This window comes from Chrysemys picta, chromosome 5 (assembly GCF_011386835.1).
Source record: "Chrysemys picta bellii isolate R12L10 chromosome 5, ASM1138683v2, whole genome shotgun sequence".
Classification (NCBI taxonomy): domain Eukaryota; kingdom Metazoa; phylum Chordata; order Testudines; family Emydidae; genus Chrysemys; species Chrysemys picta.
The window spans coordinates 63993482-64019561 of NC_088795.1; the positions used below are offsets into that span (position 1 = coordinate 63993482).

The 26080-nt window shown below is 38.8% G+C and overlaps 1 protein-coding gene across 11 annotated transcripts in view; it reads left to right on the plus strand.

The window, feature by feature from the left end:
* GRIA2 (glutamate ionotropic receptor AMPA type subunit 2) overlaps positions 1 to 26080 on the plus strand; it is a 128718-nt gene that overhangs the window by 33962 nt on the left and 68676 nt on the right. For all 11 annotated transcript variants that reach the window (XR_010601823.1, XR_010601822.1, XR_010601824.1 and 8 more), the window contains 2 exons: positions 20008 to 20247; positions 25748 to 25944. Coding sequence is in view for 8 of the 11 variants with exons in the window: in XM_065597886.1 (XP_065453958.1) it covers positions 20008 to 20247; positions 25748 to 25944 (437 nt within the window). In the remaining 3 variants the exon portion in view is untranslated. The remainder of the gene's footprint in view (positions 1 to 20007; positions 20248 to 25747; positions 25945 to 26080) is intronic.

Genomic DNA, 26080 nt, shown 5'->3' on the forward strand with positions numbered 1-26080 from the left:
ATACTACTACTACTACTAATATAAGTAGCATATGCTTTATATATTAGACACTAACTTTATGACCTTTTTTCATATTCTATATGACATACCTTCCCATCTGCCCTTTCTTTAGGTGGTTTAGGATTAGTTTTTATAAAAAAAGAAGTAAAATAAGGTGACACACTCAGAGCAGAAACCTACCTTTTTAAATCCATCCTCCCTACTCTATGATTTCTGTTGACTTCAGTAGACTTTGGATCAGGCCTTTGGACTTCTTGTTTATGGGGACCAAGTATTTCCTCCACGTCCAGTTGTAATGCAGTGTTTTCTTCCAGCTCTTGTAGACCAACGTTGTTAGAGAGATACAAAAGGACTGACATAGCTTATCTTACTAGGAGAAGTGGTTGCAGTATTTTGTTGCATGGGTCACTGATTTAAGTGAAGTAACACACACCTGCATTTCAGCGGTGGCATGCCACCTAAGATGTGCCATATGGTAAAATAAGTGTTATGGAACAAATTAAGTGGCATACTGCAGCCGAGAGCCAGACATGTCCTTCACTTCACTGACATACATGCCATAGCTACAAAATGCTGCATTTTATTTCATTACATCCTGATAAGTTATATTTATAGAAGCATAGCTATCTGGTGCTGAAAACATTGAAGGGGTATTAGAAAGCTATATGAGGAAAATCTGTGTACACTTTACAATCTAGGGGTTGATAGTGTACAATATTGGGTTGCCCTGAATGCTATCAGTATTGGTAATATTTCCACTGGTTAAATAATGCTGGCCCATATATGTGACATGATCTTTATTCAATGAGTATCATCTGGAATAATCTAATTTCTGGGTCCTGTTCTTTTAGCCCAATAATACATTCAATTCAGATAGTATTGCCCTGAGTTTGGAATATGATTTTTATACTTACAAGTAGGAGAAACAGCAGATAGTCCATTCTGTGGTTTGAAGTCTGAATTAAGTACCTTAAATAGAATAGAATCTTTAGCTCTAAGCCCAGCAACTGGGCAAGCTATTGTTTTCCTATCTGTATACTTATGAGGCCTTCCTTACTGCAGTATTGAAGCCTCTTGTAATTATTAATGAATTTATCCTTACAGAATCACTGTGAGATTATACTACTCGTATTTTACAGATGGGGAAACTGAGGCACAGAGAGCTATGTGCTGCTAAAGCACAACCATGAAAATCTTTCCCATAGCCAGATTCAGAAACACAGAGATTTAAAAGTCAAAGGCCGCAATCTGATAGAAATTCTGATGCCCCACATGGGCAGAAAAATATTCTGTTTTCAGCTGAAACTTGTTTTTTCATTGAAAAAGCCACTATTTGACCCTGTATCTTTATAGAAGACAGGTGTTATATACCTATTGTACTATGCTATTATACAAAAATTAGAGGGCCAACCCTTCCTTATGAAACAAAAGTGCTACAATAATCAGCTATTGTCCCAAACACTCCATTTTACAATAGTATTACTCACTGCAGTGGTTTGGATGGCTATGGAAAAAAAATACTGAAGTGTCTTTTTTAACAAGGGAACAAATTTTCTTCTCCGGCAACATAAAAGGACCACAATGCCTCACAGAGTCCCCCACTTCCCTAGCCTGTCCACTCTCAACCTTCTCCCCTTATGTATATCTCTAGGCCAATGGAAAGATCTCAGCTGGACCTATGGAAAGAGGTTATGGTTCTAGAGTATATGAGTGCCTGAGCCTTTCTTCCACATGGAAAGAGACAGCTTTACTTGCAGATTTGAGTGTAGTGAGGTAAGGGTTGAATTTTTACTCACTCTTTATTCAGGCAAAATTTCCCACCGAAGATGAATGAGACTTTTACCTGAGAAAGGACCGAATGAAATATGAGAATTTGGCCCATATATTTTTCTAAATATATTCTCTGATAATAAAGAAGAAAGGAGATTATAAAACAAGTGACATTCATTAAAAGCAATGAAATACACATTTTACACTGCAAAACTGTCAATAGCATAGACATCTCAATATGAAAATCAGAGCACGGCTCCAATGAAGCCATTGCTTCAGGCAAGCTGCTGTCTGATGTTACTCAGCCAAATCAAACCATATCCAGGAGACCATCCATGGGATTAAACAGTAAGCAGCATCTCATTTATTAAATAGTGCTCTGTGTGTGGCATTTTCTCTGTCACAGTGTTGTGAAATAGACTGATGATTTCAAATGCTTTCCATTCTCCATTTTGTACTATCCCTGCTTTTTACCTCCAAAGGTAATATTGAAGCAAAATATACTCTCTTATGCATATAATCTATTCTTAAGGTAGAATTCACCCTTGTGCATAGGTCTAACATGTGGCCTATACGCTGATTGGAACTTAACAAGGTGTATACACCTTATACTGGAGCTTTCACCTATAATACCTAGCATATATGCAATTAAAGCTCCCATTAATATTAAGGTGACCTGCTCTGTAAATTACCCACAAATATGGGAGAAATCCCAACAAACTGATGCTGAAAACTAAGGTCTGTGCACTGTGCAGTAGTGATGCTGCAATTAAATCCATCTAATAGTGAATTAAATCCTGCCCCACACTCTGTTCTTCATCCAACCCACCTCAAACTGGAAATTTGCCTTTTCTGTTATGTTTGAAATGAAAATGTTTCAGCATAAGATCTGAATCTTCTGGACAATGACAACTTTTTCTGGCTTGCCCTTCAATAAAGCCTTGCTCCACTATTTTTAATAACTAAGTAAGAGTAATTTCAGAGCTTTACAACTATATGATGGGACAATGTCTAAACGTGGAGAGTCTCAGACCAGGAAAAAAAATCAGTTATTTTATCCTTATGTCAATTGCAGCATAGGGACTATGTTGCCTGTACATGCCTTGTTTGTTTGAATTTATCCTTCCATAAGCTTCCAGGTCTTTGAGTCCAGAAATGTAGGAGTAAACAGGTGCTGCAGACCTGCTTACTTCCCCATCCCAAGGATGGGTGGGTAGGGCATAGGCAAACAGCTTTAGCTCCCTGCATCCCCAATTGCTGCTCAGCAGAACAAAGCCAGAACGGGGGTGTCTAATCTGATGCTGGAATATACCAAATAACTACCCCTTAGAACAAAGAAGAAGCAGGGGAGGAATTGTAAGATGCCTCCTTGGGTTGTGCAATATGCACAACTTCTCTTACTCAGGGATCTACCTAAAGTCATAATCTAGCCAGAGGCCACTCTATCTCTATAAGCAAGCTAGGAAGCTGCCCAGGGTGGCAGATTTCTTGGCAGCTGCCAGGAGTGGCAGATTTGGACCAGCCACCTTTCCATCATGACAGAGGGGTGGCTGGGCCAAACTGAGTGGCCCTGTGAACCCATCTGCAAAGTTGCAACATCGCTCACTCAAACTGAGTCATGACAGAGGAGCAGCGAGGCCTAATTTGAGTGGGGTGGGGGTGGCACAGTGTAGTGTTGACTAGGATGGCAGATTGTGTTGAGTGGCCTCTGAATCTAGTCTTCAAGAGCCAGGGTACTTGATTTACTGCACAAAATTGCCAACATCCAGTGTTCCAAAATCACGAGTGAGGTCTCAATAATAATAATAATAATAATAATAAAAAACACATTTTGGAGGTTTATTTATTTATTTATTTTATTGCCTTTTGGTGTTGGGGTATTTAGGTTCACATTTCCAAGCTTTTCTCCTACCCAGAAGAGTCAGAAGCTCACTTAAAAAAATGCTGAGATTTCACATTATAATCTCGTTCCAGCAGCTGGGACTTTGAGATACACCAAATATTATGAGACTCAGATTGTGAGAGTCACAGTTACAGGGTGACTTTTCTTAGGAATTCATCAAAACCTAGTGATATTTGAGCATGCATTCTTTTTTTAGTATGTTACCAGAAAAAACTGAAATGTTTCCTAGTTGGTGCTTTAATCAAAAATTGTTTCTCGATGCAAAATAATATTTGATACAAGCAAAGGATGATTTTTGCCCCCACCACACAGTTAATAAAAAGTGCCCCAAAACCATCACTTTTAAACTAAATTGGTATCCTGAACATTTGAGTATACACAAAAAGAACAGGAGTACTTGTGGCACCTTAGAGACTAACGAATTTATTTGAGCATAAGCTTTCGTGGGCTACAGCCTACTTCATTGGATGCATAGAATGGAACACACAGAAAGAAGATATTTATACATACAGAGAACATGAAAAGGCGGGAGTAGCCATACCAACTGTAATTGACTGGCCTCTTACAGTTGGTATGGCTACTCCCGCCTTTTCATGTTCTCTATATGTATAAATATCTTCTTTCTGTGTGTTCCATTCTGTGCATCCGATGAAGTAGGCTGTAGCCCACGAAAGCTTATGCTCAAATAAATTTGTTAGTCTCTAAGGTGCCACAAGTACTCCTGTTCTTTTTGCGGATATAGATTAACACAGCTGCTACTCTGAAACCTGTCATTTGAGTATACAGTTGCATGAAACATTTGCAAAGGAAATTGCAATGATTTATTTATAATTTCTTATTATTATAGTATTTACAAAGTAGTGTTTGTAAATATGCTAATTAATGTTTATTGCCATTAATTTATGATAAACTTTTAAAGAATGAAGACAATCTCTGTGATGAAAAAGCTCATTTTGTAAAAATGAATCACTGGTCTTGCATGCACAGTAAATATTTTTTGACATCATGTTAGTTTTGCTCAGCTAAAGAAATAACACATACTTTGGAATTGTCAGTGTTCAAGTAGGAATTTAGTGGATCATCATTTTCGATTTGTTCTGTGGCTTCACTGGCACATCATACGGACAGTATCCCCATCCCTTTATCCAAGTAGTAGCCTAAGCCCAGGGCTTTACACAAAATTGCACTGGTTTAACTGAAAGTATCTTTTAAACTGATTTAGTTAAACAATTGCAACTTTGTTTGGATACACTTATATCAGTTCAAACTGATGTAAGCCAGGTTCAGATAGACAAAAGAGCATGTACACAGTACTTTGCACTAGTTTAACTAAATCAGTTTAAAAACACACCATCAATTAAACTGGTATAACTTTGTGTATAGACCTGGTGTAATAGTATCAGTTCCTATAATGTGAAATTGTAAAAAGAGAATGTACACGATTCATTAAGTTTTTGCTGGTTTCAAGGATTGGAAGAAATTGGTAAAAAAATATTTTAAAAAGATTTCACACACCACAAAATTAACTAAGTAGTTTTACATGAAGTTGGCATCCAGTTTTATTTTTGTGATGTCATTAGTCCAAAAAACATAAAGAATGCTAACAGCTACTGCTCATTTCCATATTTTCCAGTTTTTTCTCCCCGGGGAAACGACTTCATCCATATCAAATTCCGTATGATTTCTGATTTACACCAGTTTTTGATTTACAACTCAATTTCTGAGCCTCGTAACATAGCCACTATTTTTTCTGCAAAGGAGCACTGGGCTGAATCCAACCATGTTTCCTTCTTATTGAATTGAGGTGTTATTGAGCAATATAAGAGGCTTTAGCCAGGTGCTGTGCACGCTGTTTTGGCAATACTCCCAGACCCTTTCAGTTCAGGGGGTGAGAAACTGGTTTCATAAATCTAACTATGGTCTCTAGCCAGTTTAATACAAAGCACTTCCACTCAGTAACTAGTTTCTCAGTCTGTTGACGTGACTTTAAACATTCAATTATACATAAAAACTATCTCATAGGTACTGTGAAAGATGGTGAGTTTACTGAAATATAGAAAAGAAGATGCTTCCAGCAATACTAAACAAGATTACAGAACTTTAAACATTCTTCTATTAAATATAGTACATTTCAGTTACTTTTAAGAGTTTGTATTAATAGTCATGTTAAAAATCGCGTTCTCATCTGGTGTAAATCATCATAACTCCATTCAGGTTAACTGACCTATTCAGATTTACATCAGCTAAGAATTTGGCACAGAAAAAAATATATTCATTCTGAACTGTACCTGACCAGCCGTTTAAATTCATGAAAACAGAAATTCCATTTGACTCAATCGTGTTTCTGGCAGCTCTTATCTTCATTACATATTTTATAATTGAACAGATATTTTCAGATATTTGTCTGGTAGAACTTATCTTTCCTATGCCATGTTTCATTACTAGTAATTACAAAAAATATGCACAGGCCAAAAATAACATTTTTGTATTCATCTTTATACCAAGTACTAGCTATCATGTAATCAATAACAATAATTGTCAAAACAGGAAAACTGCAAATTTTATCAATGTCTGTTAAGCAATATATTAAAATCAATGTCATGCTAAATTATTCACATTCCATCTAATAATTATTCATTCTGAAATATCTTTAAAATACAATATAGCTGTATAACAGTGTATAACAATCATAATACTTGATTATTACTTAAAGCAATAAACAAAAATACACAGTGCTTTCGGGGAGGTATTATTACTTGTGTGTCAAGCATTCAAAAGTAAATAAATGAATAATAGTAAAAAAAAAAAAGTATTGTTTTAATAAATGTAATAATTTTAAAACAATTTTCCCAGTATTCAAATTAGGGGCAAAAGTTCATGGTTACTATGCAGCTGCAGTACCCTCAAATGAAGAGCAGCAGTGAGTGCCTAGTGGAGTAAGCATGGATCTGGACATCAAGGGTCCTACATTTTATTTTTGACCCAGCAGTGAATTGCAGCATAGCCTTGGATAAATCATTATGCCTCTCTGAGACAGTTACCCACCCCTCCCCTTATAAAATGGGGATAATAATTTGTCAGGTACTTAAAGACTATGGATGAAAACTGGTATAAGTGTTAAAATTACTATAATTTTTAGGTGCTGGCAAAATGCAAACTCTATAAGAAATATTTGTCATAAATTTCCTGTAACATTACGGGAAGAAAATTTCTCAAACAGAAGGTTCATGGTCAGGTTAAAGTCAGAGATTAAAAAAAATAAAGCAGGTGTGTTAATAAAATCAATATCTATTTTTTATACTTATTTACTTCTTGCATTTCTCTCAGCCTGGAATTGACTTGTTTCACTTCCTAGTTCTCATGCATTAGCACTAAGCTACACTGTTTGCATTTAAATCAAGAACAAAGGTTTTTCATAAAAATAAATAAATGAAATAATTAAGAAACAGTTCCATTTAATTATAGGTTTTGTAAAAAGCTTTTTGTTTCCCTTTTAAAAAAAAGCTTATGTTTTGGAACTAAAGTATCAGTACAATATTCTTTTACCCAGTACAATCTCTCTTTAAATGTTTCTCATTTTGAAATAGCTTCTTGATCATGCCAATTTAATTAACAATGGTTTTAATGGAAACACCTACTGAATACTTATTAGGCATAAATCCGAACAGAATTCATGATTCAAGTCTAAATTTATGTTACTGTGCAAAATTACTACAGAAGAAACAGGGAATGTTTTATTGGCATTGTTTTTCAAATATAGAGCCCTATCCTGTAAACTTTCACTCATCTGGGCCCTCTTTACTCTCTCACACGTAGTCTTGATGTTTGCAGTGTTTGTTGTAACTGTCAGGGCCGGCTCTAGGATTTTTGCTGCCCCAAGCAAAATCAATTTTGGCCACGCCCCCCCCCATTTTTTTTCTTACCCCACCCCCTGGCCCCACTTCAACTCCGCCCCTTCCCCAAATCCCCAGCCCTGCCTCCTCCTCCCAGGCTCTCAAGCCTGGGAGGGAGGGGGAGCAGCGGCGCGCGAATCAGCTGTTTTGCGCGCCGCGGCCGCTCGGGATCTCGCCCTCCCTCCCAGGTTTCAGAGCCTGGGAGGGAGGGTGAGCAGCGGTGCGTGAGCGGCGGCAGCAGCAGAGGTGAGCTAGGGCGGCTGGGGCACATTCTTAGGGGTGGCAGGGGCGGCATTCTGGTGCCGGCCATGCTGCCCCTAAAAATGTGCCGCCCCAAGCACCAGCTTGTTTTGCTGGTGCCTAGAGCCAGCCCTGGTAACTGTGTTGGTCCCATGATATGAGAGAGACAAGGAGGTTAAAAAATATTCCCTCACCCATCTTGTTTCTCCTGTAGTCTTAATGACTATTAGTGCAAGTAAGTGCTGCTCATATGAGTAAAATTTTGCAGGATCAGCCTTAATCAGCAGAAAAAAATAAATGCAAATTTAAATATAGTAGTAAATTTCATATATATAAAAAAGGGGATGGGCAGGTGGGAATAATCTGCCTCTGCAGCCTCTGGTCAGCTTGTGTCAGTTATCTGTAGGTGCTTAAAGTTGAGCTTTGAGGAATTATATTGTGATTTCAGATAGATTTGGAAGGCTGATACATTTGTACTTCCACTGTTCAACAGAGTTGCCAGACCATAGAATCCAGGGTTCAGGGAAGTGTCTAGCCACTGTGATTCATAATACTGGAGATTATGAGCCCAGTACAGTCCTGAAAACTCTACAGAAATGTATGGAAGATGTGCAATTCCTCGCTGAGTAGATTATCATTTTTTTTGTTTGGGATTTGAATTTACTGTGTCAAATTTTATCACTCCTTACCATGCTTTATTCAGTAATCATATCATACAATAATGTTGAAAGTTGAAGATCTGATGTATGCACAGAATTTGCCAAAGAAAAAAAAATACAAAGCATTTGTTCATTATGACCCAACTCTGGTTCTGCACGAGATAACTATGCAAAGATGTGGGCTAAGGTACAGTAAGGGCCTGACTCTGATGCACAGTAAGGCTTCTTTACACTGTTCTGACAGTATAAAAGGACCTTTAAAATTAGTATAAATGTAGGCCTTTGGGTAAATGAAAATCAGGCTCCAACCCCAACATATCTTCCTAGTTTTAATCATTTGAATTGTCTAATTTAAGCCTATATATTCAGTATTGCCAATCCTTGCAATTTTATCCCCAGTCTTGTGATTTTTTCCCCCTGAAGGCCCAGTTGCTTGAATTTAGAGATTATATGAGAAACTCAGCCTTCATTTACAATAAAATAAAATAAAATAAAATAAAAGAGGAGGTTTCTAGCCCTCATGGTTGCAGAGAAAATCTTGAGAACTTTAAGCTGACTGGACAGCAAATGGCAAGAAATCTAAATGTGTAACTTTAAAAAAAACTAATTATTTTGTGGGGCTTGACTCACGGTTTTTAATGGTTGGGGTTGTCAATACTTTGCATAGTTATTTCCCCCCCTATATTTCTAGATCGTGCTGTCCTGAACTACAATAGTTTTCAGATTCTGAATTGCCATTGTTTTATGTTTCACCTTTCAGCCTTGCTGAGAAGAAACCCATGCTTTCTGCTAGGCTGCATTTGGTTGATAGCTTTTGAAAACAATCCATATTGTTACTTTATTCACATAATGCTTTTCTAATGTAGCATCTATCATCTAAGAATTCTTTTGGCAGCTGTGGTTCTTGATTGTTCTTCACTACTTTTGTTCAGTGTATTGTTGTTTGTTGTTCTCTTCTAATGTCCATTTGTTTCTAACATGGCCTATCACAGAAACTGAATGATTGTTGAAATTACCAATTGGGTATTCAATTCTGTCTCTCATTTCCTGGCTGCTTCCTCTTCATCTATCAACTTTTCAGCCCAACATGCATTTTCCTTTATTTTCTGGTCCTTTTTAGCTGTTTCTCTACTCTTGTGCCATATTTTCTTCAGAAGTGAGGGAATCATTACTTCATTGGACATGATTAAATAACTTGCTCTGAAAATTGATATATAGTTATGTACTTATTTTAGTCTTGGAATTATTCTGATTCAGTCAACAATTAGTGCCAGAGACTCCATAGCAAATAAAATTGTGTGTGTAGGCTTGGCAGGATTCACTTTAAATTGGTAAATGTCGGTATGCATCGATTTTACCTGACACACTGAAATTGTATTGGCAAGTGCAACCTCCCCTGTACCTTTCATGTTCAGGGATACGGGGTCACCAGCTCTGTGGCCCTTAGGGTGACCAGATGTCCTGATTTTATAGGGACAGTCCCAATTTTTGGGTCTTTTTCTTAAATAGGCTCCTATTACCCCCCCATCCCCTGTCCCAATTTTTCACATTTGCGGTCTGGTCAACCTGTAGGGAGTCCCATGCAGCCCTGTTGTTACAGCCCCACTCACTAACTGAAATGTGGGGGCTATTCATGGGCCATTCAACAGTGGGGTGGCCTTTCCTGTGACCAGGGGCTCATCTTCCTCCTTGCAGTTATGGCTGGCAGTCTCTGATCTGTCCTACAAGGATCACAACCTTCCCCACATCTTGTGCTTGCAGAGATCTGGTGCCACTTGCCCCGCGGCCGCACTGAGACCCTCCTAAAGTACTAGTAAGAAAATTTACTGATAAAAATCAGAAAAAAAGATTAAAAATAAAAATTCATATTAACCATGAATATACCCCCCAAAAAACACATTTTGCCAAGCCCTCCACCCCCGTCTAGTTAGCACAAAACTGTCAAAACAAACTAATATAATTACAGTAGATTAATGCTTATGATGTTCAAAATATGAGCATTAAAAGGCTAAAATCAGATTAAGGGATTTTACTGAAAATATTTGCCTTTGGGTGAAGACCAAGTATAGAAACTTACAGCACAAAAGGTGAATATTTTCAAAAGTTAGGAACATATGAGGAAAAGAGTTATAATTTAAGCAAATTACAACCTTAACTAGTTGAAGATCCTGCTAAGCACCTGCTACAATAACTTAACTGAACATTTACTAACTGAATTCAAGGATTTTTTCCCTCCTACATTGTCTTTGAGTTTTAAGGACATTTAGGTTTATCTTTCTTCTATGTAGGAGATGATGTTGGTTTAGAAAGGCATTACTAGAAACCTGTTCTACATACATACTTTGAGAAAACCATTTCTGACTCACTTTATGCCTCTGTAGATGTTCACCTTGATAAGAACTGAAGAAATTTAACTACCCTTCATTTGGGACCATTTTATAATGCAACAAATGTACATATTTTTGATAATTTCATATTATGAATTTTCATATTTAAGTTCTTAAATCTGCAGTGACTCTTTTAAAGTTAGATATTTCAAGGACTGGATTCAATTCAAGGACCAAAGTGAATGTAATATGTAGACTGTATATTTAACATGTCTTTTTTAAAGCAGGCCACTAATGATAGGAGTAAAATAATTTCTGCAGCTGTTTTTTTTTAATTATTATTATTATTATTTAGCCCCAACAATGTGGGGAAAAAAAACAAGTATCATGACAGTTGGTGCCCAGAGAGCTTACAGTCTAATTGCCATTGAAAAGGTGATGAGGAGGGGAAAAGATAATATTAAAATATAAGCTGAGTTTTGATAAGATACGAGTTTTGCAGGGCTTTGAAGATGAAGACAAGAAGTTTGAACTCAGAACAGTAAGCAAGTGGAAATTATTTTTAAAAAGAGGGTTGACATAGTCTGGCCAAAAGTCAAAGTTGATAATTTTGGCTGTTGTATTTTGGGACAGATTGTAGGGGAACAACAGGATAATAGTAAGGAGCTCCAGAAGAGATGGTTACAGTTGTCAAGGCAAGAGATTATAATGGAGGAACCAAGTGTTTTAGATCCCAGTTGAGCAAAGCGTTTTAGCACATTTAAATTTAGGCATGTGCTTAAGTTCAGTTGACTTCCATGGAACTAAATCACAAACTTAAATGCTTTGCTGAGTGAGAGCAAAACCTACTGGGGTCTCTTCTTTCTCCAGTACCTTGTATTGTTTTACCTCATTTTTGGTGATCAGCATTTATGTGTCAGAATGGACAACTACTCTCCACAAATGTTATATAATGGATTTGCTTTCCACTAATCTTTATGTTGTCAGGTAGGCCATTTTCCAGTCCTAACAAAAAGGATATACACAAGAAAAAACTTGAAAATAAGACAGCTTGGAAGAAATTAACCCTGGCAGTTGCTTATAATGTCTTTAATTAAATATATCATTCATGTTACAGTGGTTTGCGAGTCCTAATCGTCATGATTTATTTAACCTAATAACAGTGAACAGCTTGTGATTCACCATTGTAAAACTAATGTCCTCCAGCAATAGCAGTATCACTGTAGACCTTTGCAGAGTGGGAATTCTGCCAAAAAGAATTAGAGTTTTTACATTATTCACTGGTTCATCTTATATATACATATGAGCATCTTTCCTCATTTCCTCCCTCCTGCTCCCAAGAGGCCAAATGCCCTAGAATCATTGAGACCATTTGCCTTGTGACAAGTCTAGGAGCATATTGTAAATGTGTCTCTTGCTGGCATTCCATGGATGACCTCCCATTGATCTTTAACGGGAGTTTTGCGCATGAAAGCACCACAGGCTTGGGCTACTTTAGTATACAATTGTAAGATTAATTGTTGTGAATGGGGAAAAATGTAGTCCAGGTTTAAAATTGACACCCATATTCTGACTGGACCACATAGTTTAACATTTGAAATTGTATGCTGTTTCCTACTGCTTGACAGTTTATATAGATTATCAGGAGCAAATTCTGTTTTCCCATCTGTGCAACCTTCTAGAAGTAAATGAGCCTCAAAGTGAATATTTTTATTGCCTTTAAATATCACTCATTTAAATAACGTTTGTAATCAGTTCTAACAGCACAGCAAACATCATTACACAATGTGTGACTGATAATATTAGACTACATTGAAGATATCATAATATTTTTTTTTCTAGCTTTATTTCTTTCAGGCTGGATTCTGACTGCCCCCTGCTTAGCTGCACAGTAGAGGAGTGGGGAACATTTTAACCTTTAAAGAAGCTTCCCAACCCCACTCCTTTGTGTGACCCATGCAAGGATTGCAGTCCCTTCACTTGGCAGAGTTTAAGGGATTCTTTGTTCTTGGGAGTGTTGGAAGCAGCTAGTTGTTTTTGACCATTGATTCTTATCAACCAAGTGTAGTAAAGCAGTAACTAGAACTGGGAGTTTCAGTAGCTTAAAACATAAGAAGACAATTTCAGAGAGTATACAGCCTTTCTTAGAAACCTGCAGAGATACCTACTGAGAAATGAACTGCAGTTGTGGAGATTTTAGGCACATACAGACACCATCCACAGGTGGTATTGATGTGCATGTGATAAATTGCAGATCCATTGGATAAATGCAATTTGTAATGTTACTTTTGACTACCTCATCTGTGTTCTACCCACTAATCCATCCTTGCTGCATCTACTTCTAATATTCCATTGAGATTTTTTTCAAAAAACTATTTAAAAAAAAAAAAGCCTGAAACAAAATGACCTGCCAGAGAGAGATATCCTTCCTTCCCCCAAATGTGGAATGTTTCCAACACTTGCCAATATTAAGTTCTATACCTATAACAGGCTTAAAGACCGTAGCTTATAGCCCATCAGAAGAAGAAACGAGAAATTTCTAATGCTATAGTATTGAAAAGGGGATTCCTGACTGGAATATATTTAGTTCTAGCCCTGATAGATCTGCAGCATCTTACTGTAGTGAGGGATATTTAGAAGTCTTTATATTTTTTTTCTTTAATTCCTTTCATTTCTACTTTGACCTCTGAGACCTGTACACTTGGAATGAAATCCTGGCTCCACTGAAGTCAATGTGGTCAGAATTTCACCCTTTAGATACGTTTACACTGCACAGCCCTTATAGTGGTATATAGAGTATGTACTCTGCACACCCCTCAGCATGAGTAGAAGTAGCAGTGGAGACAGTGAGGTATTGCTTAGGCAAGTAAAGACATGTCTGAACCCTGTGGGTATATGCATAGTTCTCTATATGCCCGAGCAGTGCCTTCCCTATCTACATTGCTGTTTTTAGCAGCATAGCGTCCCACTGCTTCCCTGCTACTGAAGTCTTTCCTCAGTGCAGGGAAAGGCTCCAGCAGCTGGGAAAGACTTTGGCAGAGGGGAGGCAGTGGGGGAAAAATCCAGCAGCTCCCCGCTGCCAGAGCCTTTCCCTGCTCCCTTCCCACCCCACCCCCCACCAAAGCCTTTCACCCTACCTGCAGCAACCATTGATGTGCAGTGTAGACATAGCGGTAGTGTTCAGATGCTGTGGTGATGGTAGTGGTATACATTTTTAGAGTTCAGAGATGGACTCTCAGTACTAGAGAGAGGCAGGCAAGATAGGCAGAATGATAAAGAAAAAAGAAAGGAAAAAATACTTGATACTCCCTTTTCTTTTCTCCTTGATTAAAAAACAGTTGTAAGGCAGTGCACTCACTACCAGTAGCTCCCCCTTATGTCAGGATGAGAGCCATCTTCCTCTCTCCAGGTCTTCTGTAGCTCGGTCCTCCAGTCAAGTCACATAAAGTTCTGTCCTTTTCCGGGGTAACGAAAGGTCCAACTGAAAGTCTAAGCTAAACATCCATTTAAACATTGTGGAATCTCCATCTCTGGAGATATTTAAGAGTAGGTTAGATAAATGTCTATCAGGGATGGTCTAGACAGTATTTGGTCCTGCTATGAGGGCAGGGGACTGGACTCGATGACCTCTCGAGGTCCCTTCCAGTCCTAGAATCTATGAGTATATGAATAAATAATAATTCTAACACCCCTCTCAGGCTCCACTGAAGTGTTCTTATTGGCCCTCCCTGATGGCCTCCCTGCAAAGTTCTTCATTTATCACTAGTTGTCATAGCAGTTTTTTCCTCATAGTCAGGGCCAGCGCAACCCATTAGGCAACCTAGGCGGTCGCCTAGGGCGCTACAATTTGGGGGGCTGTGACCGCGGCGGTATTTCGGCGGAGGGACCTTCCGCTGCCTCAGTGGGGGCAAGCATTTCGGCGGTGGGACCTTCCGCTGCCTAGGGCGGCAGAAAAGCTGGTGGCACTCCTGCTCATGGTCTCCCTTCCCCAGGGACTCTGGCGGCTCCTCCTGGCGATCTCCCTGCTCCTTGTAGGCCCTAGCTCAGGGCTTCCCCTGCAGGACCCTGTGCTGTTCCCCTGTGGGTCTTCCTACCTGACTTCCTGCCTATTTAAGTCCTGTCTCAGGTGTCTCAGCCCCAGAAGCTTGTCCCTGCTTACTGTGGGTTTTCCTACCTATAGCAGAGTCCTGCCTTCTCTGTAGGGTTGCCAGCTTTCTATCCACACATAACCGAACACCCTTGCCCTGCCTTTCCCCTCCTCCGTGGCTCTGCCCCTGCCCCACTCCTTCTCCGAGGCACCCCCCCACACACTCACTCCATCCCCTCTTCCTCTGTCACTCACTGTCCCCACCCTCACTCACTCATTTTCACTGGGCTGGCTCAGGGTGCAGGAGGGGGTGAGGGCTTAGGCTGGGGGGTGCAGGCTCCAAAGTGGGGCCAGAAATGAGGAGTTCAGGGGTAGAAGGGGGCTCTGGGCTGAGGCAGTGGGTTGGGATGCGGGAGAGGGTGAGGGCTCTGGGTTGGGGCCCGAGATGAGGGATTTGGGGTGAACAAGGGGGCTCTGGGCTGGAGCTGAGGGGTTCAGAGTGTGGGAGGGGGCTCTGGGCTGGGGGAGTGGAGCTGAGGTGTTCGGAGTATGGGAGGGGGCTCTGGGCTGAGGCAGGGGATTGGGGTGTGGGAGGGTATACGGGCTCTGGGCTGGGGGTGTGGGTTCTGGGGTGGGGCCAGAAATGAGGGGTACAGGAGGGGGCTCTGGGCTGGGGCAGGGGGTTGAGGTGCGGGGGATGGACGGACTGGAGATGTGGGTTCTGGTGTGAGGCTGGGTATGAGGGATTTGGGGTGAAGGAGGGGGTTCTGGGCTCTGACCCCGAGGGTTAGAGGGCGGGAGGGGAATACGGGCTGGGGCAGGGGGTTGGGGGCACGGGAGGGGGTCAAGGGTGCAGGCTCCGGGTGACGCTTACCTCAAGCAGCCCCCGGAAACAGCAGGATGTCCCCCCTCTGATTCCTAGGCGTAGCCGCGGCTTTGCACACTGCCCCATCCACAGGCGCTGCCCTGCAGCTCCCATTGGCTGAGGTTCCTGGCCAATGGGAGCTGTGGAGCTGGCACTTGGGGCAGGGGCAGCATGTGGAGCCCCCTGGCTGCTCCGATACCTAAGAGCCAGAGGGGGGACATGCCACTGCTTCCGGGAGCTGTGCAGAGCTACAGCAGGCAGGGAGCCTGCCATAGCTCCACTGTGCTGACCAGACTTTTAGCTTCCCGGTCAGCACCACCAGCACCCTTTTCAACTAGCCACCTGGCAACCCTACTTCTCTGCAGCCTCTCCCTCCCTTTTTCTTGTTCTTTTTTTCCGTCCCCATGGTGAAGTAGACTTGATTGGATAGTCTAGAGCCACCACCAACTATAATTCCTAAATACTGGGCAGTTTATATTCTCTCGTGCTGCCCTGTGTCTTTCAGGTCATGTAGCAACTGCTTTCTAATACTACCCCATTTCTCTCATATTTTCACTAAATAACATAATGTAACTTTTGTTACCTTGAGCCATTTAAATTCCTCAGAAAACTTTTCACTTTCTTTCTCAACCCTCACGTACCCATATAAGAGAAAATTGAACATCTTTTATCTTACAGCATGCACATAATCCATCTTTGTGTTTATTCAAAAATATTTTTGTTTAATCCATAATGGCCAGTTAGTACTGTAAACAAAATCAATTCATTTTTCCTATGCAGGCCCTGAAGGATGTCGCTATTCTCAACTCCAGAACGAAATTCAAAAAACATCTTCTTCCTCTTTTTTTTCATTGATCCAATTTTTTTGCCATTTTTCTTTTATTTTTTTCTGTACTAGGGTTTTGAATTCCAGTTTACTGCAGGTTATTATCAGTCCTTCCATTCCTACAGACCTTTTAGCTGCTTTGTCCACCATTTTGTTTCCTGCTATCCCAATATGTGCTGGGATGCAGGCTAATGCTACATGTATTCCCATCTGTACTGTTGTTAGAAATATAATTTAGTTGAGTAAATCACTTCTGCTTACAGAGACTCCCTTTTTTATTGCCATAAGGCCTGATATTGAGTCCCAAAAAATGACCACCACTGCTGGGCATATGTCCCAGATCCAGTTTAACACCAGCATTGTTATTACTAGTTCAGCTGTCATGACAGCTACAAAATTGGATGTTCTTTTAGATGTACTAATTCCTAATTTTCATATACAATATGCTGTCCCTAGTCGTCTTAGTTTTTTTTCCCCTTTTTTGGACCCACTTATATATAGTTAACAAAACAACCCCACTTTTGATCTATATACTGGTATACTTCATTTTCTATACCTATTGTCTCCTTTTTACACACAAATTTATAAAATAAATCTAAATCCACATTTAGACATGTTAATTTCCATCCATAACTATTTTTCCCATGACTAACAGTTCTGACTTCATTCAACTTTTCCTTGTCTTTCAACTCCACATTCACTCAGACGGCAGCTGGAGCGCTAACATTGTGTGCTATAGGTTGCCTATTGAATTCCCAACAATCTTCATATATTTATCTGGTACTTCCATCTTCGCAATTCCCATTAACTTTGGCCCAGAAAGGTAGGTCCAATAATTTCATTTGTGGTGTAACGGGCATTTCACTAGCAACTATCTGTAGCACATGTGTGTGTTGTAATAAATGCACCATGCACAACTTATAGTTCTTGTGCTTGTATTAAATCTAATTTTTAAAGTGCTCATTTTGTTGCCCACCCAAAAAGCTTGGCAGCCTTAGTCGATAACTGGTCTGATTAAGGCTCTGTATACCATCAGTAATGTTTTTTCTTATCTGCTTCCCAATTAGTTCCAGCAATACTTTTAAATAAGTTGATCCTTCCTTTGCATTTATCTTTAACATAGTCTATATGTTCTTTCCAAAATAATTTAGTATCATATATTAGTCCTAGGAATTTAAACCTTTTAACTATATTTATTTGTTCTCCATACAGATACAGTTTCCATTCCTTTGTAGCTATCCTTTTTGTAAAGATCAATCTTTTGGTTTAGCTATGGAGAACTTGAAACCCCATGTATTTCCCAAGTCTTTTCTGCCACCTCAGTATTCCTGCTCCTAACCCATACAACACAATCCCTAACTGAGTTTTCCTCTCTATTTGTATAATCTTTTCCTAACCCTTTCACAGATTGGATCACTAATTATCATTAAGTTGTCATATTACCATCAGATGGAGGTTAGCTGCTTGGTCACAGGCAAAGGTGAGCCTGGCTTGCCTTAAAGGGCCAGCTAGCTTGTGACACCAAGAAAATTAAAAATAGAAAACATTTAATTAATACTAGTCAAAGTCTGAGAAACAAATCAATGAGAAGTCAGTTAATTCTGAAATTAACTCAACCTTAATTCTACCCCTCCACATATGCCCCAAAACAGTGATACTCAGACTGAGGCTCGCCAGACCCAAGTGGCTCTTTAATGTGGCTTCATTGACTCTTTGCAGCACATGATATTAATTATCATGTGTGATTTAATTATTAACCAATCAAGATGCTTTTACTATGTTACCAATTGTAGTTGATAAAATAATAGTACTTGGTCAGTCATTTTGCTGTGAGAATTATATATATATATATATAATATATATATATACACACACATATACACACCTCTACCCCGATATAATGCGACCCGATATAACATGAACTCTGATATAACATGGTAAAGCAGTGCTCTGGGGGAGCAGGGCTGCACACTCCAGCGGATCAAAGCAAGTTCGATATAACGTGGTTTCACCTATAACGCGGTAAGATTTTTTGGCTCCTGAGGACAGAGTTATCTCGAGGTAGAGGTGTGTGTATGTGTATATATGTATGTATGTAATATATATAATATTTCCCCTGACATACAGTTTAAATATGAATATATAGTACTATAGTAAATGAAACAATGAATTCACACTACTCTTATTTTTGGGTAACGTTGATTGCTAATTTGGCTTCTGAACCACTGAGGTTTGGGTTTGAGTATCACTGCCCTAAAATATAGTCTCTGTGGTCAATTATCATCATAATTAATACTTGGGCAACATCATCTTCTGTTACACACCAGATTTACATAAATTCAGTTGAGAGCAGATCTCAGCACATTGTGTTGAAGGACTGCAGTCAAGATTAATGGGCATATGCTCTAGACGGATCTGCCTACTATTTCAGTTGACTACATACAGACCATGAAAGCAGGGAGGAGAAATGTGAGTCAGATAACACAGATGTTCAGGGATAACACAGCAAAAGCAGAATGAATATTTCATTTATTCTCCTCCTCTCCCCAGTTTTAGTAAACAGAACCATATATTCTTCTACACATTCGACATTTGCAGTGTCAGTGAACAGAATGACCCAGAAAGCATCGATGTTTACCCAGGCTGCAGTGATCAGCATTGTTATTGGCTTGAATTGTCTGTAGCGGTGATTAAAAAAATGAATAATCAGCATATTATTTACACCCAAGAGATTATTCTTTCTTGAATGTGACCTCAAGTGTTATCCAGAAGACCTGTTTTTGCTGAGTCCTAAAAAGCTGATATTAAACATTTAATTAAATAATGCACTAGAACACAACAATATACAGTGCCACTACCTCTTATCCTCCTGTTTTCTATGTTTGCTGTTTTGTGTGTTTGGTGTGTAGTTTTGAATTTGCAATTTCCTCAAGCAGGACAAATGGAAACTGTATTTGTTTAAGATGTTTTGTAAGAAAAAAAGTCTAAAAAAGCCTTGTCACCAAAACCAGATTGTATTTAATAGGATAAAAAGTAGCAATTTCCATAATTGTGCTATAGTCAGACATGAAATTATCAATTTTTAAAGAAATAAATTCCAGCTTGCTTTTGTGCTTGGAATACTGTTCTTTACAATATACATGGAATTTATAAATCAGCCGTTACGTTTTCTTTCTGAAATAATTATTTTATGAGTGTAAACCATATAATACATTATTACATTGTATCATGTTTTAAGGTAGCTTTTGGTATATCAAGTTTTGTTAGTGATTAATAATATGAGATATATTGTTATATCTAGAAATATTGTCTTTCTCCATTAATTAAAGTGTGTGAGTGTACATGTTTGTAGAACATAAATATGTAATAGGTTTCAAACTTTTACAAATCCATGCTGTTTCATACAATTGATCTTTCTTTGTTTCTATCTCTCCTAGTCTGTTCCCAGTTTTCAAGAGGCGTCTTTGCAATTTTTGGATTCTATGACAAGAAGTCAGTAAATACCATAACATCATTTTGTGGAACTCTTCATGTCTCCTTCATAACTCCCAGTTTTCCGACTGATGGAACACACCCATTTGTCATTCAGATGAGACCTGACCTCAAGGGAGCTCTTCTTAGCTTGATTGAATACTATCAGTGGAACAAGTTTGCATATCTATATGACAGTGACAGAGGTAAGATACAGTACAACTTATCAGTATAGTTTTTGCTAGATGTACCTAATTGAAATGCTAAAGCAATATTACAAAGACAAGCAGAGCAAGGAGAAATATTTTTCCTCTTGTGCCACTTTAACAATATAAAACTCGTGTCTCAGGAAAAGAAGCTTATCTGACTGCTGTATATGGTCAAAGAATAAATGTGTTTAATTGAGAATGAAATAGTTGCAGTATATAATAGAATTATGGACATGTGCTAATAAGCATTGCTGCAAGTGTAATAATGTCTTTGGAAAATAGTTCCCATAGAAAATTTATTTTAAAATGTAAGTGTTTTAGAAAAAATGCATCTTAACATTTCTCTATTTTTTAAAAAATTAGAACATTAAGGTTACACGTGCCATACCAATTAAAGTTAGAGAACTAAACCAAATTTCAGTCAGTTCATTTCTTCTACCAAACAGCAACTTTAAATGCAAATCCCCCAACATATAATTCACTGCTGCAGTCTCATAGTTCCAAAAAATAATTGTCCAATTTATGAGGATCCAGAACTTCATTTCATCACAAATCCCATCCACCTAGAACACCACTCATAGGTCCAATTAGACTTGGTGGTAGTCAAGGGCATCAAGGTATGGTTCAGTCCCACAGAGTCACTTCACACAGGGTGCAGAAGCTGTAAGTGGGGATCCCAGAGCAAAACAGGAACTAAAGAAAAAGCTCTAGCACTCTAGACACAACCCTTTCCTCTCCCCCTCTGTTGAATTTGACTTACAGTACCAAATCAAAAGTCCACTACCCATGGCTCAGATAACCCACTCACTCCAGGCATGTCCTGCACAATTCCTATCTCCTTTCAAGATTATTTTTATTACAGTACTCATATTATTTTATACAATCAAAACAAACAATTTGCAAAGTTGGAAGGTGGCAGGTATGTTAATTAATTGTATTTGGGGGTTTTATACAAAGTTGAAAAGGGGAAGGTTTTTGACTATCTTTGTTGGAATTCCACTTTTTTATTTGTCTCCAAGTGCTCCTTACTTTTTCTTCATCTTCTTTCTGTTTTCATTTTGTCCTCTATCTTTGAAAGCGAGTGTGTGGTGGTTCTTCAGTATGTTCATGGACCAAAAACTTTGCTTAGAGTTGCCTTGCCGTAAATAAATGTGCAGAAAATGGTCAAGATGTAGTTAGATTTAAAGGATAGTTCAAATTTACCCTGGCATACCATTTTTTATCAAGCAGTGCAGTGGGTTTTGCCTACTCACCTTCAAATGTCACCACCTTCCACTGGTCTGGTCTGCATTGTGTTGCTCAAAAAAATCAAAAGGGGCTTCTTCAAGGCACGTTTATGTTTTTGTTGTTTTTTAAGCCCTGCAGTTAGGTAAAGTAAAGCTCTCATCTGACCTCTAAAAATGACTTCATGTCATGCAGTATGATCCCTGAACTTGGACTTCTCTCAGATTCTCTTCAAGTTCACATTTGAATCAGAAACATTCTTTGTCTTTGCAGAAAGGGCAAATAGCTTATTCAATGCTCCATCAATCAGCTAGCATTGCAGTGTGTGCCAATACACTGCATGTGATTTCTATTTAGGAAAATTCTTCAAAGCACCCATTTCTACAGTACATCTTACTGTCCGCTGTACTGAAAGGAGTAAATAACTAAGTGAAATAGTTATATATTGCCACATTTTGGTTTTGCCATTTTTTGTTTGCTTTTTCACCCAAACCCTAAGGCACTGAAGTAGGGAAGGTGATAGGTGCCATTTGTAAATCTCTAGGGGCATGAATCTGCAACACTACTCAAAATGTATTACTCCTGGAGTTTTCTCATTGATTTTAATGGAGCTACCTGCAGAGTCAAGTACTTCTCAATGTCAATAAATGTGGCAAAATTGGACCTTAAGTGAGGAAAAGCCATTTTTCAGCTCAAAACACCATCACCTCAGTAACCAGTGCCAAGGAGGCGTCTATAGGTTTTCTTCTACTGTGGGAAGAGATAAAACATTAATAAAGTGAACTAATAGCAATTACAATTCAATTACTTATTCTGCAACAGTGAGTTTATTACTACAGCTCCAGTACCTTTGTTAGGGACCAATCTTGTGAAGTGCTGAGCGCTCTCACATCCCATTCCATTCACCGTTAAGGATCAGACCATTATTTAGTACAATACTTGCTCTCGTATGGATTAATCACATCTTGTTTTTTAGTGTTTTCTACCTTCTATACCCTTTTGTGTGTGTGTGTGCATTGTCTGTAATACTGAGTGGTAGCAACTAGAGTTTGCCTAGGTTGTAGGGAGAACGGAGACAGTGTTAGAGGATTCTATCTGCAGCCAAATTACTAATTCAAAAAAGAAAATGCCAATCTGACATTTTATGCAATTGCCTCCATTTAGTCCTCCCATTCAAAAGATCACTGAACCAACTATCTGTGCTCATTATGAGCACTTGAGGATCAGAAGTGTTTTTCCCCAAGTTCTGAATTAGTACTTGAAGATTTAATATACTAGAACTAGGCCTCATGCACTCTCTCTTTGCACTTGGGGCCACCCTAACAGCTATGCAATGTCAACATAAACATGTCCAGTAATAGGGACAATATGTCAGATATATGTCCATATGTAACCATCTCCTTGCTCCAAAAACTAAACTCATTGAGGGAAAATGTCATTTGCTACATTTACTCAGAAGGATTTCATGGAATGAACATTGTCTGAGTCTCATCAGAGGTGATAATGTTCTACATGTATAAGTGTCACGAAAGTGGGTTATCAAACACCTCTTAAGGCTGAAGGGCCAGAAATCTCGAGATTTCATGTATGAATCAATACCCTAATTTGCATTTTGATGACTGTGCAATAACAACCTGAATCATTTATCCATTTGAATGAAAAAATCACCACCCTTTTTTCTCCCCTCTCTTTCTCTCTAGGTCAATCATAAATACTCTATGATTTTTCCTTAAAAGTAGAGGAGGCCATGGGAGTGACTTGTGTTATGAGAGAAGTCTAAATCTCTATGTACATAGTTAATAGATAAAGTCCAAGTAGATGTAGTTCCTGACTTTTGCAGGACAAGTAAAATGTCTTGTTGTGTACTGCAAATGGCTTCGTCTGTGCAGCTCTTTACATCAGTTTATAACAATCTGAAAGCCCCTTGGAGGCAGTTATTGATGATGAGGGAGCTCAACTTTGTGTCCCTTGTTGGACCTAGCCATCTTTCATGTGCAAATCAAAGCCAATGCAAAAGGCACTAAAGTTGGATCAAACTTTTAAAAATATATATATAAGTATAATCTATCCAGTGTAACATAAAACTATGCTACACAGTGTGTGTGTATGGGAGGGAAGTTAAATATCTTGTGGGGTTTCACTGAAGAGGTCAGAAAGGATTGGGGTGTAAACCCAAGTGTCCTGGCCAAATGCTAGCCAGGAAAATTCTGCCCTCCCCCACTCTCTTAAAATTCCCTCTGTTGTTTCAGTTGTGGTTGCCTTTCCCATAACGTCATGTAATCCTTTTGGACCATGAGTCCTGCTCTCGGGTGAATGAGCCACTTTCATTTCTCTGTTGACCAACTCCCACTTGGAAACCATGTTGCACTCCTGGTACTGCTGCTTTAATTTACTGAGGTGCAGTGACCCATTCCCACCACCAGGGTCTGCTGTCCCTGTTACCCCTAATTGTGTAGGGACCTTGCTGTGGCTGTTCTTTAATCTGTGGTTCTTTAAGGATGCAATCTATTGCATGAGGCCCTTTATTGAGCCTGCCCATAAAAAAAACAAGAGGTCCAAGCTGCCACGTGGGATCCGTGGAGAAGGCACTAAAAAGAGGGAGTCTCCCAAGGAAGATTCTATTTATTAAGGGAGATTTAACAAGTCTACACCTAAGTTTAAAGTATAGAAACCTTTGTGAGCAAAGATGCATGGGAATATATTGCAAATAACAATATATATTCAAACCATGCCCAACTAAAATTATTGCCAGCACATAGAAAGTGTATAGTTTAAAGACCGTGGAAGGACTGCAAGCTGCAAAATGTGAGCTAGGACAATGATTCTGGTTTTGCTGGCCTGCCCTGATCTGTTTTAGAGTCTGTTAATTTGATTTTTAGATAAGATATCTATATCTTTTTTAAAAAGCCAACATCCATCAAAAAATAAAAGATTTCCCACACACAATGTAAAGATCTACAGTTGTTTTCAGGAGACAATGAATGTAGAGGTTTAAGTCTGAAATGATGGTGACCAATCTTGTATATCATTAACATTTTCAAAGTGTCAAAATTAATTGTTAAAAATCTATTGGTCTTAGTTTAATGAACCATTTGCAAATTACAATTCAAATTTAATTCTCATGGTGTTCCTTGTCCAACTATGTGTGTAACTGCTGTTATTGTTAATGAGAGTAATGTGTGAAACTTTCTTTACATATTGTGGCAGAAACTTGTCTCAAAGAAAATGCATGGCTCAGTTTATTTACACAAATCAGAAATGACTACTCAGGTTTTATGGTAGATAAACTATACACAGACACCAGTGTGGTTGTGAAAAATCTACTGACTTGAGATAAATACTATATGCCATCCTAGAAACACTCCTTTTGGGATTCTCTGGGTAAAATTTATAGCTGATAATTCTCACTCACTGCTGGCAGTTGGAGAAATAGTGTTTATTTCAGGGTAGGCTTTCATTACTGGCACTGAATCATATCTCTCTTTATTCTGTTCTCCTTTACTTTGTGTAAGAGAAATGTAAACCATTAACATTTCTACTGATCTTACAGGATATTGTTAGCTGTTGAAATTGTACTCAGAATCCATCTCTCTATCAAGATTCCATGTCCTTCCAAAATAAAATAAAATAACATCAGACATCTGTAAAAATTGCTTGTGAGGTGTTAGTACTGAAACTGTTTAGGGTTAGAAAGAAAAGCATTTAATCAGATCTTCTATAACTGGGGTTATTACTTTAGTCAACAGAAATAATGGCTCAAGAAGCACCACTGAAGTAACTGGGAGTTTTGCCTTGACCTCAATGACACTGGGATCAGGATCAGGCTTTAAATGCATTGCCGCTAAAGCATGGGAAAGTAAACAGTTCAATAGCATTTAGTAATAAACAAGAGATGCCGCTGCTGTAATTGGATCATTTTTCTCCTAAAAGGCCTCTTATGAAAAGTAGAGTATCTCCCAAATGCGTTGGAAGCTTTTATTGTAGGGTGATACAATTTCTTCCTGAAGCCAGCTGAAGCAAAAACAAAATGTAATTGTTTATAGGATCCAATCCTGTATTCCTTGTAATGACCTATATGGAAGTTGTGTGTGCACAAGGCATGGAGGATCAGGGCCAGGTGCATCACCTTTTCAGGAGAGTTCTGTCACAGCTGTCTTTTTCTGTTTGTCAGCCACACAAGTTACTGAGTGGTCTTTAAAATAAATTAGCTACAATTCACATGTTATGGGCCTGTGTTATTCTTGCGACTTTGTTGTCTTTCACCTCTTACCAGGCTTATCAACATTGCAAGCGGTCCTGGATTCTGCTGCTGAAAAGAAATGGCAAGTGACTGCTATCAATGTAGGAAATATTAACAATGACCGAAAAGATGAAACTTACCGTTCACTATTTCAAGATCTGGAGGTGAAAAAGGAAAGACGAGTGATTCTGGACTGCGAGCGGGATAAAGTGAACGACATTGTTGATCAGGTTTGCTACACTCAATTTTTAAATGACAGCAGAAATGGAAGACTTCTGGTTGTATAAGGATACATAATGAGTGCTCCTGTAGTGCTGCTTTATCAGCAGTTTTTATTTATGTATGATTCTATTTTGATAATCAGTT